Source organism: Diuraphis noxia, unplaced genomic scaffold, assembly GCF_037042655.1.
Source record: "Diuraphis noxia isolate RWA-SAM2 unplaced genomic scaffold, SU_Dnox_SAM2 contig0002, whole genome shotgun sequence".
NCBI lineage: Eukaryota > Metazoa > Arthropoda > Insecta > Hemiptera > Aphididae > Diuraphis > Diuraphis noxia.
The window spans coordinates 37,573,631-37,587,919 of record NW_028301712.1 but is presented as its reverse complement, the minus strand read 5'-3'; the positions used below and the strand labels follow the sequence as shown (position 1 = coordinate 37,587,919).

General features: G+C 31.4%; 2 protein-coding genes across 2 annotated transcripts; both read left to right on the top strand.

Annotated features, from left to right (window-relative positions):
- Nucleotides 1-3,498: 3,498 nt before the first annotated feature.
- On the top strand, nucleotides 3,499-8,444 carry LOC107162891 (uncharacterized). Its single transcript, XM_015510032.2, has 4 exons — nucleotides 3,499-4,572; nucleotides 5,109-5,196; nucleotides 5,399-5,598; nucleotides 6,889-8,444. The coding sequence occupies exons 1-4, from the start codon at nucleotides 4,128-4,130 to the stop codon at nucleotides 7,518-7,520; spliced, it is 1,365 nt and encodes a 454-aa protein (XP_015365518.1). The 5' UTR covers nucleotides 3,499-4,127; the 3' UTR covers nucleotides 7,521-8,444.
- A 1,264-nt stretch (nucleotides 8,445-9,708) lies between these two features.
- LOC107162889 (uncharacterized) lies at nucleotides 9,709-14,289 on the top strand. Its single transcript, XM_015510030.2, has 6 exons — nucleotides 9,709-9,869; nucleotides 10,757-10,836; nucleotides 10,913-11,004; nucleotides 11,113-11,233; nucleotides 11,310-11,543; nucleotides 12,216-14,289. The coding sequence occupies exons 1-6, from the start codon at nucleotides 9,785-9,787 to the stop codon at nucleotides 13,797-13,799; spliced, it is 2,196 nt and encodes a 731-aa protein (XP_015365516.2). The 5' UTR covers nucleotides 9,709-9,784; the 3' UTR covers nucleotides 13,800-14,289.

Sequence of the window (14,289 nt, the reverse complement as noted above, 5' to 3'; positions counted from 1 at the left end):
TTATTTCAATACATAAAATACAATTTTGAGAGAGTATAGTTTATAAGTTGCTACCACACAACCAGTTAGTTACAGTGGAACAAGGGATACTCCACTAATATTATTGATCCTCTACTTCGCTCATCAGAACTTTAAATACCTAAGACTAATTATATATTTGTTTAAAATTCGATTTAAAAACGATAAAATGTAATACGAGTATAAGTACAAGAAATTGATTAGATTGAGTCATTATTGAGTATAATAATATATATATATAGAAGGAAAACAAAATAAAACATTTATATTACATAACTAATTTCAAACTATAAATTTACAAGACAAAAAATGTGACACAATCATTAAACAAAAAATTATGATACCTTATTTCTGAAATACGCAGAAAATAATCTGCATTAGAATATAAAAAGAAGATTGCATTTTGTTTTTCAAAATAAAAGTAAACTTACGAATAAATGATAACGATAGAAAACAGAAGAAACCTTTTTTAAATATATTATTGTTAAGTGATGATATAAAATAATAGATTTAATTTAATTGTAATTATGTAAAATTAAATTTTCGAGGAAATAAAAGTATTTAGTATACCTTTAAAAGAAACACTCTGTATATATTATAATAATAAAATATAATTGAACACGTAATTATTACTTATTACGTCATATTTCTCAAGATTTTATTATCACTTTGATACTCTTACCCTGCGTAATTCATCTTATCAAGAACTTTTGAGTTTGAATTGTTCAAATGATATATTTGTCTAAATCAATCACCAATTAAAATGCCCTTATAGAAATTTTCAAAATAATTGTATCAAAAAAATGTAATAAAAATTAACAATATAATAAAATGTCCTTCTATAGAAATAGAGAATTTTAGAACTGTACATCTCCTAATAATAAAAATGTTGATGCGGCTCAACCTATTTAACCCTCCATAACTCCCAAATTATATCTATGATCCTATAAAATTTAAAATTTAAAATTTTTCATCATTATTTATGATTTTAAAATGACTGATTTTTTTTTTACAATTATTTTCATTCTTTCAATTCCAAGTATGGTGACTAGTTATATAATTTAATTATAAATATTCTAATACGACTATTAGGTTGAAATAAACGAAAAAAAATTTTTTCCTTTTAATGAAATCCAATAATCTTTCATTTTGTTCCAAAAAAAAAAAATAATAATAATATTACAATAAATAAAATCGGTATAATAAGTTAGTCAATGTAATTAATATTTATCAAATATTAACTATAAAACATATACCTTATATGATGCTGTTATAAAATAAAATGTATTAGTTATTAGTGTTATCAATATAATATTTTCGAGTCTACTAAAAACAATTATATAAGTAATATCCTTTTTAGTCCAAAACCATTATTGTTAATAATCAGGCCTTCTACATCAAATTTTGGGTGTGCATGCTTAATTTTTTTGTGTGCCTGACATAAAACTTAAAATAAAATACAACCCATTACAAGCAATACGAGTACACAATATACAATTTTTACTCTATTTATTATAATATACATTTGCGCCATAAAATATTATTTTATATAAAATAAGTATTCCTATCAAAACTTCAAAATCTCAAAAATTAGGTACAAATTGATTTCAATGGGTGGGTTTCTATGTTCCGGCTGCAAATAAATCGTGACCCAAATACTAAATTACGTCCCCAGCTTTTTTAGGTTACATGATTTGTATGTTGTATCACTCAGTTTCCAGGTTACACGAATCGCGTTCCTTGATTTTCCATGTTATAAGAATTGTATCCCTATGCTTTTTTTAAGTTAAAAAAAGAGATTTGTCTAATTTATATAAATATAAAATTAAAATAACTACACAAATAACCGAATATAGTTACCAACATATTATATTATAATATAATAGAGTTCGTTATCTTAATATAGTGGATAGCCAATGTAATCAATATAAATAGGTACATAATATTATGTAGAATGACAATAGTTATAGCTCCACCCACGCCTTATTTCCACTCGATAATAATAATCAGTAGAATCGACTTATATTCAGTAAGGACCCGGCCACACTGCGGAAGTATTTTTTCCGGAAATTCCAAACGGGTTAACCATCGTGCAGGTTTTTACACTACCGTCTAAATATCTACTGAATTTATCAACACGCAACTTCTGTACAACTTAGGACGGTTCCAAATAATATGTCCTGTTAAGTATCCGTTCACAGTTAGTAGGATTTTTACCGGCAGAATTCCGGTCAAAGTGTCAATTAACTTTAACTGGGCATTGTAAGAATGGTACTTAATAGTTTAGACATAATTTGTGTACCAGCAATTTCTTCGGCGCACAATTCGTGAACTGCGATACTTCAGGCCCAACATCACTACCCATTGTGGGTGACCTGTTATTCACAACCCTTAATGCAGTCAGTGTGCATGTTTACTGTCTAAGTACTCGTGATGCATATTATTATGGTTTTGTATCATATGTATAATATAATATCTATACTTAAACTTACAAATATTAAAAATCAAATAAGTTAACCTACAGATAATAGTTTGAATCACTATAGATATAGGTTTATTATGAATGGTATACTACGAAAATCACTTAAGGATTGAATTAAAATATTTTGTTTAGTATATAGATACTCTTCTATTAACACCTGTACATAAAACTTTGAAAACCCTAATTTTATATAGACGCCTACTGCTTAGATTTTTACACCAGTTGTGAAGTAACCTGGATAGTGAAGAATTTTTTTTCTCAAATAAGAAATAAGAACTACTCTTTTTATTATAAATTGAAAGATAGAAACGCCCGAATTTCTAAATTTAAATGGGAAAATATTTTCAATATGATTTCATATGTGTCTAATGGGGAAGTTACAATGATTATAATATGAGAAGCATATACCTATGCCTACCCATAAATTAATTTAACGATAGTTGCTATAGGTATAGCAATATTATACCTATATATAATCAGAATTGCTATAAGTTAGGATTAGACGGACGAAGACCGATATACAACAGTAGGTATACGTCATCCGTATTAAAACACAGCGTTAATTGTAATATTGTTATTGTTATTATTTCGCAGAGTTATCGCGTACCTAACTCGGTGCGTCGTTGTGTATATTATGTTAATATCTTCCGAACGGGATCATTTCCGTCTGTCGTCGTTGTGACACTATGTATTATAATATTAATATCGTGTCGGTACAATATAATAATACGACATTGTGCGTGTTTGTGTGTGTGTGTCTCGCGTGTGTGTGTGTGTATAAGTGTGCATGCGTGTGCGTGTGATAATATAGTCGAAGGGACGACTATACGGTCCCCGCGAGCTGTGTAATATATACCTAGCTATGTGTACGCGCATCGCATTGGTCGACGGGCCACCACTCCCAAAAGCCCCTATTGGTCGCAGCCCACGTACACGCGCATAATATATGTAACGCACGTCCCGTCGAACGCGAAAACTTACATCGGGCCCACGATACGTTTTTACTTTGAACTTCACACGGTCCGAGCACGACGTACACCGCGCAGCGGCCACACGCGATCCCATCGCCGTTTAAAAATATATAAGTCGTCGCCGCGCGGACCCGTTTGATCACCATCGAAATAATAATAATAATAATAATTATAACATTATAAACGTATGATTTATAGGCGCAACGCGTCTGCGACTCGCATTTGTTCGTTTTCGTTTTCCGATCGCGTCTCCGCGAATATAGACCGAACGAGCTACTCACCCGCGTCGGAAGAGCAGCGACTACGCGAATGCTCCAAGTCGTGCGCGCCCGACCGCTATTAAAACCGGGTTCGCTTTTTTTAAATTGCCCTTAAACGAAGTTTATTTAATATAACAATATTAGGTCCTGTAATTCAGCCCGTGGTCGTCGTCGCCGCCGTTTCAATTGTAGACAATCAACAGAAATTAACCGTCCCTCCGCCTCCACCACCGCTAGCAGACGACCGCCGCCGCCGCCGCCGCCACCATCCGTATCTCATCGTCGCGCCGCGTGCATGTGCGTGTGAACGCGAACCTGCGATAACCGCAATTATATACAACGGACGCGCCGGACCCAATAACGATAACCGCCGACGGGTTTTCACCCGACACCATCATGGACGAGGGCGCGTTCGACGAGTCGATGATGTTCAACGAATATCACCACCAGACCAAGCCCGGGTCACCGGCCGCGCACCACCAGCATCAGCCGCTGTTGGCGTTCCAACAGCCCGGCGATATGATGGGATATGCGCTGCCCGTGCCTGACCACATGGACATGCAGCACCATCACCACCACCACCATCATCAGCTCCAGGACATGGACATGCATAGGCACCACCACGGTGTGCCGGACCAAATGCAGCAGCAGCAACAGCAGCAGCAGCAGCAGGACAGGCAGGTACAGATCGGCGATCCGCAGGATTTGTTTCAGATGCCGGTCACGTCCACCGTTCAGGTACAGCCGGCCGACATCGTCGTCAACGCCAACGGGCAGAAACACGCCATCAAGTTGGAAATGGACGCTAACCCGTTGACGACCACCGGTCAACAGTCTACAGGTAAATTATATTTTGAATAGCGAGCAACTATGATATAACATGTGATGGGTGTGTGTGAAGTCGGTCACAAAATCACGAAATGTTAATTTTTTTTTAAGACAGTTTTGAAACGTACGTAGAAAATAAAAAATAATAAAATATGTTGTCTGTCTTGTATTAATAGATATTGAATTCCATAAGGTAGATCAATCTAGCTTGTTGGAACGGAAAATAGTCTAATTATTTGACAAAACCTTACTGATAAATTACATAATTAAAAAAACAAATTTTAAATAGTTAAAGAAAGACTATTAAGGTTAAAATAATAAAATGATTGTTCTTAATTACTAAGTAAACTTATTCCTAAAAATAAATAAAGAAAATAAATTGAAATATTTATTCAACGTCGTATGGTTGAAGCAATTTTTCAATTCTAAAAGCCTGATTTATTGTGAACAAATACCATAGATCCATAAGACACAAATATTTCTTTTCCAGTAATTGTTGTATCGTTTTTCCTCATCATCAATTAATAAAAGAAACACTTTTACTTGCAGGACTACCGCCTGAACAACCGGTGCCAAAGAAATCTAGTTCTAAATCAAAAAACACTGACAACAACGGGACAAAGAAGAAAAAGACGAGGTCAGTATATACTCATAAGTCATAAAATCTTTTGATATAAAATATAATATTTCTTTCCTTTTTGTAATATTTTTATCCATCTAAAATGGCCAAGCAGAGTACAATTTCTAATTAATTTCATTTGAATCAATCGTAAATTGTACAATAACGCTTTAGATAATAATATCACTATAAGTATATCGTTTACCATGCGTTTGTGCAGGACGACATTCACGTCTCATCAATTGGAAGAGTTGGAACGAGCATTCGAGAGAGCTCCGTACCCTGACGTGTTTGCCAGAGAAGAATTAGCCTTGAACCTTAAGCTTAGCGAGTCTAGGGTTCAAGTATGGTTCCAAAACCGAAGAGCCAAGTGGCGGAAAAGAGAGCCACCCAGGAAAACAGTTTACTTGACCAATTCCGGTAAGTGTATTCTATAATACAGTTGCTAATAAACATACATACACTTTTTGTCACTCAAATCATCAGAAAATACATAATGCTCTTAAGCTATTTTATAAATCTTAGGTTCCACTGTGCAATAAACAGTGTTATATTATACCATATTATATTACAGACTACAGTGAGCAGAAAATATAAATTACGTTAAAGCTAATAACTAAAAATATTCACATTAATAACCTAAAAATAAAATGTGTTATTTATATTTTTTAGTTTTTGCTTATTGTATGTATTATAATGTGATGACTGGAGACTGACTAATTTTATAAATTGATATTTGTAAGATTTTAGTGTCAAAAATAATATGTTACCTATCTAGGTAACTATCTAGTTAGCAAAATACTTGTGGCTAATTTCAAATTTACAATTTAATGTGTGCGCTTACATCAGACACAAGCTATGTGATAATGTATAATTAAAATGTTTACAACTCTCATCAATTTATTACGATTATTACTTATAAAATACACCTATAGCTCTGCAAAAATCATATTTATATTTTATCTACTAAGTACTAAGTACTAGTAGGTTACTCATTATATCATTAACCTCAGAATATCTTTTTCAAAATTATTTCTTAAGCCACTGAGCTATGGTATAAATACATATTAATTAGTGATTGGCCATCTTAAGATTCAATATTCTCTTAACAGAAGGTGCTGCACCCACCATAAGTTGTCTCCATCTCACAAACGTACAGCATTGCAAATTTGTGTTCAGCGAAAAAATTTGTTAATATTAGCTTTAACATTGTTAAAGTGAATTAATCTATTAATAATCTTAAAGTTAAGAACATTATCTGTATAAATGTTTGTATGTAAATTGAGTTTTTACGATATTTCTATTTTTAAGCAATAAGTATACAAGTAATAGAAGTATGAAAAATATTTTGGCAACTTGAACTCAATTAAAACTTAAAATACCTACTATCCAATATTTCAATCCAACTAGTGCATACGTACAAACCCATATTATTTTCTAATATTTTAGTTGTAAAACAAGTCTATTCGCTCTAACAACTAAGTTAATACACAAAGTTGGTCTGGCTAAACGCAAATGTCCAATAATGATATTATGTTGTACGTTTTTATATACAACGAAGGCAACACGTGCAGGTATGGCGTCCTCTTAACCTGCACCTTAGTCAAACATAACCGTATATGGTATTCTCGGAAGTGCTTATTGACAAGACAAGCAACCCTTGACGTCTGTAGTCTCATCATTATATTACGATTATGATTTATGTTACAGTTTTCCCGTCCGGATCTCCGGGATCGTCGGTGAGCTCGACGTCGTTCACCACGCTGACGACGTTTGGTGGTAATGTGTCACCGTCATTGGGTACTTGTTCGCCGGTCACGCTCAGCGGCTCGGAGCCCTGGGGCTACGGTGCCGCTGGTTACGGGGACCTTGCACACCTGAACCTGCTCAACAGCAATGGGTCGTCGCCGTTCGCGCAGAACGCGTTCCACGGCAGCGGTAGCAACAACAACAATAACAACTTTGCCGGCACGCCGTACGCCGTCCAGCCACAAGACAGCCCGGGCCTGTTCTCGGCCAGCATGCAGTGCCTGGCTCGGCAGGACATGATGGGTCCACTGGACCAATCGCCGCCCGATCGCGACTATCACGGGCATCAACTCAACAAGCACGTGGTCGACTCGTACGTGATGAGCCAGGATATGGCAGGACTCTTGCAGCCGGACGCCGAGTGCGACATCGTCGGCACCATGGGATATGAAGTCCAAGATCACCAGCAGCATCAGCATCAACAGCAGCAGCAGCAGCAACAGCAGCAGCAACAAATAGACGAAGACGGGGAAGATGAGACTGCGATTAAAGTTGAGCCACCGTTTACGCCACTTCCGCCTTTCATCAACTGACACAGGAGGTTTCAGTTTGACACGTACGAGTATCAAACTGAATTCGAATGAATCCGACACGCCTCGTTTCAAATCGCTCATGTCTCCACAAATAATTCATGTGTATAATTTTTCGGTCTATGCACTGATATTTATGTGTACAGTGCCACCGTTCAGTGTTCATGTGTGAGACCACCATCTTTTGCAACATCCTGCAACGTTGGGAAAAACTAATGATAAATAATTACCGATGGGCAATAATGGTTTCGTACAAATCACCGTCGTCGAAATTATATGACAAGCACGTCGGCAGAGACGATCTATTAAAAAAAAAAATCAAGATTAAATAATAAGAATTAAGAATCGATATTTATAAGTGCAAAATAATAATTTTTATGTAAATAAGTGATTTGGTTTATTCATTTTGTATTCCTAATTTATAAAGTAACTATTATTATTAAATAATATATTTATATATTCGTGTGGCATGCGTATACATTTCAATTGGGACTGTAATCGTTCAGTATTACTCGTCCAAAGGAAACTAATATAAGCTAATTATTTATTTTTTTATTTAGATAAAAAAACACTACGTATTACATACATTATAAAATTATACATGTAAATTATTATTGTATTTAACAGATACACAACAAAATCGCATTATTCTTCCATAACGATTAAGTGTATATAAATATAGATTTTATAGTACAGTAAATATTATATTATATTAAATTATATAATTATAATCATTTGAAATTCGATTATTCGAAAACTTGTGTATTCTAGATGTGCCTTATTTGCTTGTAAGTAGTTTGAGTAACTTAAATAAACTACGTATACTACCTAATTGTATGTGGTCTATAATAGGTTTATAAATTATAAATAAGGACTTGTAACTATATATAATTACTATGTGTACAATAAAACAATTTTATTTTTTTATTTTTATGAGAATCGGTGATTACCTATTTTCAATAACACCTTGAAAGAGCTCTGAATTCGTAATTTTGAAAAAAAAAATCATTTCAGATAAATGGTTTAGAATGGAAGGTTTTTAAATTTTTTTTCTTATATAATCTATATTTTTAATTCCATATTTAAAACTTTATATAATAAATATAATATCGCTAAGTGTTACGTCAACATTTTGTAAAAAATCATTCTTCGCCCGAGTATAAACTTAAAAATATAAGTTATTATATTTAAAAAAAATCTATAGGTAATATCACTATGATGAAAAAAAAAACATAGTAAAAATTACATATTTAAAAAGAATGGCGTGTTAATACTTAAAACTATAATTATTATTTATTATTTTTATGCACACGAATTGAGATAGAATGATATTAGTGAAGAGTGGAGACTATTAAAAAAAATCTTTATATATTAATCAAGACGCAAGAGTCATGACTAATAATTATATTACTTCATCTGTCTGATACCGATCATTAAATATTATATATCATATATATATGTAAACAATAAACATGTATAGGTGTTTAATCAATACGGCCACGTAATAATATTATTGTGATTTATTTGAAACATTTTTTTACGCTCTATTAAATTTGTTTCTTTTTGTGTGTGTGTATGTGTTTTGTCTTTCATGACCTTTTTGAACAGTAAAAATGCTTCAATTTTCTTCAGCAAATCTTTTCTTGTAGGAAAGTGAATCTAGTTGGTACTTTAAGAGGTTAAAAATAAGAAATTCCCAAAAGTTTTCAAAAAGATTAGGAAAATCTGGGATTTTTACTCAAAATTGGTTTTCGACAAATTCGATCTTGATTTTTGGTGTGACTAAAAAAAATAATAATAATACATAAGAAACATTTTTTTCTTCAGAATTTAAACATCAAAATTAGACAAATATATTTACATATTAAAACTAAGAATAACTTAAAATGTGACCAAAATATAATATGTACTATAATTCCTATACCTACTAAGTCTGTGGGTTAGTACACTTTTTTTATCATTATTATTTTTTACTTATTGTTGATCATCAGAACAATTTAAATAATTTGAAGTACCTACTTGTTTCTCATAGTCAACCTTCGATCAAAATAAAATAATTTATATTGTTATAACATGTTCCAATGCATGTCCTCATAATTTTACACGTATGATGATAATTTAAGAGAGTGAAGTGCTCATAAAATTATCTTATTGATAGGTACTAAACATGTGAAAAATTGTAATCTATTGATTGCCAATAGGTGTCAACTCGCACACCTTAGTGTTAAGTAATCACTTTTACTGTAAATTAAAACTTGAATTTCATAATGTTTAGTACTTTTTTAATTTGTTTAAGCATGGACAAGTTCAAATATATTCAAATTGTTTTATTTGGATTCTTTATACTAAAAGGTAAGTGAGTGTAATATTAACTACTTAAAAAATATCATATTGTGTTACATTGAACTTGAACACATCCCGCCATGACAACTTCGTTATTTTTTTTCACTAGCCAACGACTAATTAAATATTTAACTAAAATTATTTTTTAAACAGTATGTTTTTTAAACCAATTAGGTATGTATTTTTATTATTTTATGTATGTAGTATACTTTTGATCTGATTTTAACCGTTTGAACCGATTAAAAAGACATCAACCTACGTTTTGTTACCATTGTCTGCAATACCTTAGATAAATATTATTTTTCTTTCAATAAAATTAAATCAATTAACTATTTAAAATTAAATGCAGTGTCAAGAAAATGTGCATATCTATGGTTAGAAATAGCTTAAAATGTTTAATAATCGGTTACGTTACTTACAAAAACTGTATAGAATATAACCTAGTATTTTTTTTAAATTTAAATGTTTTATTAAAATAATTATTATAAGTTTAACCTTTTATATTCCCCCAAGTAAGAGGTTACACACTGGTGGGCTTCCCTCCTCACGTCACTCACGTTATGTTATTTATTATTTATCAAATTTACTTATTGTAAATATCCTATTTTATCTAATCAAAAAAAAAAAAAAACCTTTTATATTAAACCTATATTAAATGTATATAATATTATAAATTCGATACATATTATATAGAAAATAACTATTTATTATAAGCCTAACAATAATATTTTATAGGTATTTCATATTTTTTAAATCAACAAGGAATATGTGACCTATTCCCTGCAAAACCAGAACTAATCACTGGACATTTCTCACGATTCATACACAAATGTCAAATTCAATATAAAACAATTTAGCTCCCTAATAATTCTAAAAAATGAATTGTTATTTTTAAGAATCGAGCTCAAACCCTTTACAAAATGAAAAAAAATGTTCACCACCTTCACAAGCGCAAAACGAACAATTCCCTTACGTAGTAAGTACCAAATTTTATCATGGTATTTCTCATATGTGTTTAAATGTGGTGGAATTTTCATGTATCCGGAACTTAGGTGTTTTTTAGAATGCATTCAAACGGAGAAATATTATGTCAAGGCACATTGATCGATGTGAACTGGGTATTAACCTCTGCGCATTGTATTAAGTAGGTATTTAGTCTGTTGAATCTTCACTTTATAATAATTAGTTATATAATTTATGTTATTATAGTATAGTTATAAATTATTAAATGGACTTTTATTTTTATTTCTAGTACTACAGGTATTTCGTTGGACGGTATTGATATTGCGATGCGAAATAATAAAACTCATGAAATTCTTTTGAAGCCGATAAAAGTGATAGAAACAAAATACAACGATGTGGCATTAATTGAGGTAAAATTTTTGAGATTATTTACTACTATCTTAAAATATTTTTCCCACTCTCATATTTTTTTTCGTTATGCAACAGATGGAAAAATCCATTATTCCCTCTAGTATGGTAGCACCCATCGAATTGGCCAATGAAGATCAACCTTCTAACAATACGGAATGCGTTGTGATTAGTTTTCAAAAACAGTCAAACAAGGAATTATCACTCATATATTGGAACGTGGTTAATATTGCAAAACAAACATATGATAAGAGCGAATGGTACTTAGAAGATTCGACTTGCCATTCACAAATATGGGACTCATTACAGAACGTAAGTAATCATTGTGTAATCAAAAAGAATAAATGTACTCTTTATATTTATGAATTTAATAATTAATTCACATGTCATGAAATTCAACAAAAGCGTACTTACTTCATTTATAATTTTGAACAACTATCGACATAAGCGACTACGTGGTTTTGAAAATTTAAAAATCCCTAAATATTTTTTAAAAAATGTACTATTGATTGTTATTGTAGATATTAAACAAAAAATAAGATATTTTATCAAATAAACTTTTATTGTTTATTTATCATATTATTATTTATCTACTTAGAAAATATTATATATTTGTTCTATTACATGCTATACAATACAAAATAAATCATGTGTGGATAAATTATCTAAATTTTTAGACATTCAAAATTTAAATTGATCATCAGGTCGTTAAAACTCTTAAGCATATTTAAACTAATAAATTATACCTAACTAATTATTTGAACTTTATTTTTCTAATAATTTGAATTTGAAGCCTAATTTTATGTAAATTTAAATTATTTTTTATATAACAATAATACTATTATTATACTACACAATATTAACAAATATATTATTATGTTGATTACAATTGTGTAAAATGGGACAATATTTATTATAGTTAACAACGTAATTATTCGGTGTATCACATTTATATAAATTATTTTTAACATGCTTGTTTTTTAGATAACCCATAATGGAACTCCTTTGGTTTGTAATAATCATCTAAATGGCATATACTCACTCAATGAACCTAAGATATTTAATAACATTTTTAAGTACACCAATTGGATCCAAAGTGTAATCAACCCAATGAATTTGAATAAAACGCCTGAAAAATATGCAAACAATATTGTATTCAATGATAATTTTTTGTCTGATTCAAATTCAACGGTACTAGAAGACTCAGCAGAGTCAACAAAATCTGTTGATCCATCTCCAGAAGCTAATGCAGAAAAATCATCTTATTGGGCAAGAGAGTCAGACGGTCCTACTTCTTCTAACCCATGTTCTACAATGAATTTAGAAGGAAAAACTGAATATGCTGAAGAAACTGAACGTAACGAAGAAACTGAATCTACTGAGGAAACGGAATCTACTGAGGAAACGGTATATACTAAAGAAACAAAATATACCGAAGAAACTGAAGAAACCTCGGATAAACCTAGCTCTGAAGCATCTATTCCTCAATCTTCAACTACAGAGAAATATACTACAAGTTCGAATCCTTCAACAACCACAACTGTAGAAACAGAAAAAACTAAAGAAACTGAATATACCGAAGAAACGGAATCTACTGAAGAAACAGCATATACTGAAGAAACAAAATACACTAAAGAAACAGAATATACCGAAGAAACGGAATCTACTGAAGAAACAGCATATACCGAAGAAACAAAATATACCGAAGAAACGGAATCTACCGAAGAAACGGAATCTACCGAAGAAACAGAATCTACTGAGGAGACGGTGTATACCAAAGAGACTGAAGAAACCTCGGATAAACCTAGTTCTGAAGCTTCAATTCCTCAATCTTCAACTACAGAGAAATATACTACAAGTTCAAATCCTTCAACGACTACAACTAAAGAAACTGAATATACTGAAGAAACGGAATCTACTGAGGAAACGGAATCTACTGAAAAAACAGCGTATACCGAAGAAACGGAATACACCAAAGAAACAGAATATACTGAAGAAACGGAATATACTGATGAAATTGAGTACTCCGAAGATATTGAACCTATTACTGAATCTGAAACTTTATGCCCGAATCCACCAACGGCTGTAACTGAAAGAACAGAAGTCACAGAAATTGAACCATATTCAGAATCACCTACTACTACTACCACTACTACTACTACTCAATCATCCACAACGGATATAACTAAAAACCAAACAGTATCGGTCGTTACAGAAGTTACCACGGTTTCGGAGTATACCAGTTCAAAAACAGATAGCACACTAGTGACTTATAATAGCACCACACAAGGAACTACTATAACTCCCACTTTAACTACGAGTAATTCATCCATAGAACCAAATACAACTACATCCGATTATGATTCAAATACAACGACAACCACGATGAGTACTACGTCTACAACAACGGAGATAAGCACTAGAGTAACATATGAAATTTCTGACCCCCAAGAAACTACAACATTTGTGGACGAACAATATGAAGATAAATCGAGTTCACAAATAATATCTGTTCATACAAGTTTAATAACAGCTGTATTTTGTATTTTATATCATATTAATATGTAATTCATCTATATTTACTCGATTTTAATGTGTACAGTCTAAAAAAATTTTTAATAAATTTTAAATTAGACAGGGGTATTAAAAAAAAAATTCAAACATGATTATTATTTTAAGCAAATCGTGAAGTTTTTTAAATAAATAAAATCAAATTAAATGTACGCATTATAATTTTGAAGTAAATAAATTGGATAAATAAAATAAACCAATTAATCGATAATAAACATTAAATATATTGTAAACTATTTGAATATTTCAGGATAGGAATTATATCGTCTTATGGTCTTATATGGTGCAATAATTTATATAATATACAGCAATGAGCAAGTACGTAGGTACGTCCACGTACATAACTTATGCCATAAATATAACGAGTACACGTCATGACACAAAATATAGGTTTTTCAACCTGGGGATCACCAATTAATTATTTTGGGTCACCAACATATGATTATTGCTTCTATAAAATAAATTATAAAACTCAGTAATAAATAAA

Coding starts and splice junctions, on each gene's coding strand:
- LOC107162891 (XM_015510032.2), top strand. CDS start 4,128: ATGGACGAGGGCGCGTTCGACGAGTCGATGATGTTCAACGAATATCAC. Junction 4,573..5,108: donor CACCGGTCAACAGTCTACAG/GTAAATTATATT, acceptor TTTTACTTGCAG/GACTACCGCCTGAACAACCG. Junction 5,197..5,398: donor ACAAAGAAGAAAAAGACGAG/GTCAGTATATAC, acceptor GCGTTTGTGCAG/GACGACATTCACGTCTCATC.
- LOC107162889 (XM_015510030.2), top strand. CDS start 9,785: ATGTTTAGTACTTTTTTAATTTGTTTAAGCATGGACAAGTTCAAATAT. Junction 11,005..11,112: donor ACCTCTGCGCATTGTATTAA/GTAGGTATTTAG, acceptor TTTTATTTCTAG/TACTACAGGTATTTCGTTGG. Junction 11,234..11,309: donor ACGATGTGGCATTAATTGAG/GTAAAATTTTTG, acceptor GTTATGCAACAG/ATGGAAAAATCCATTATTCC.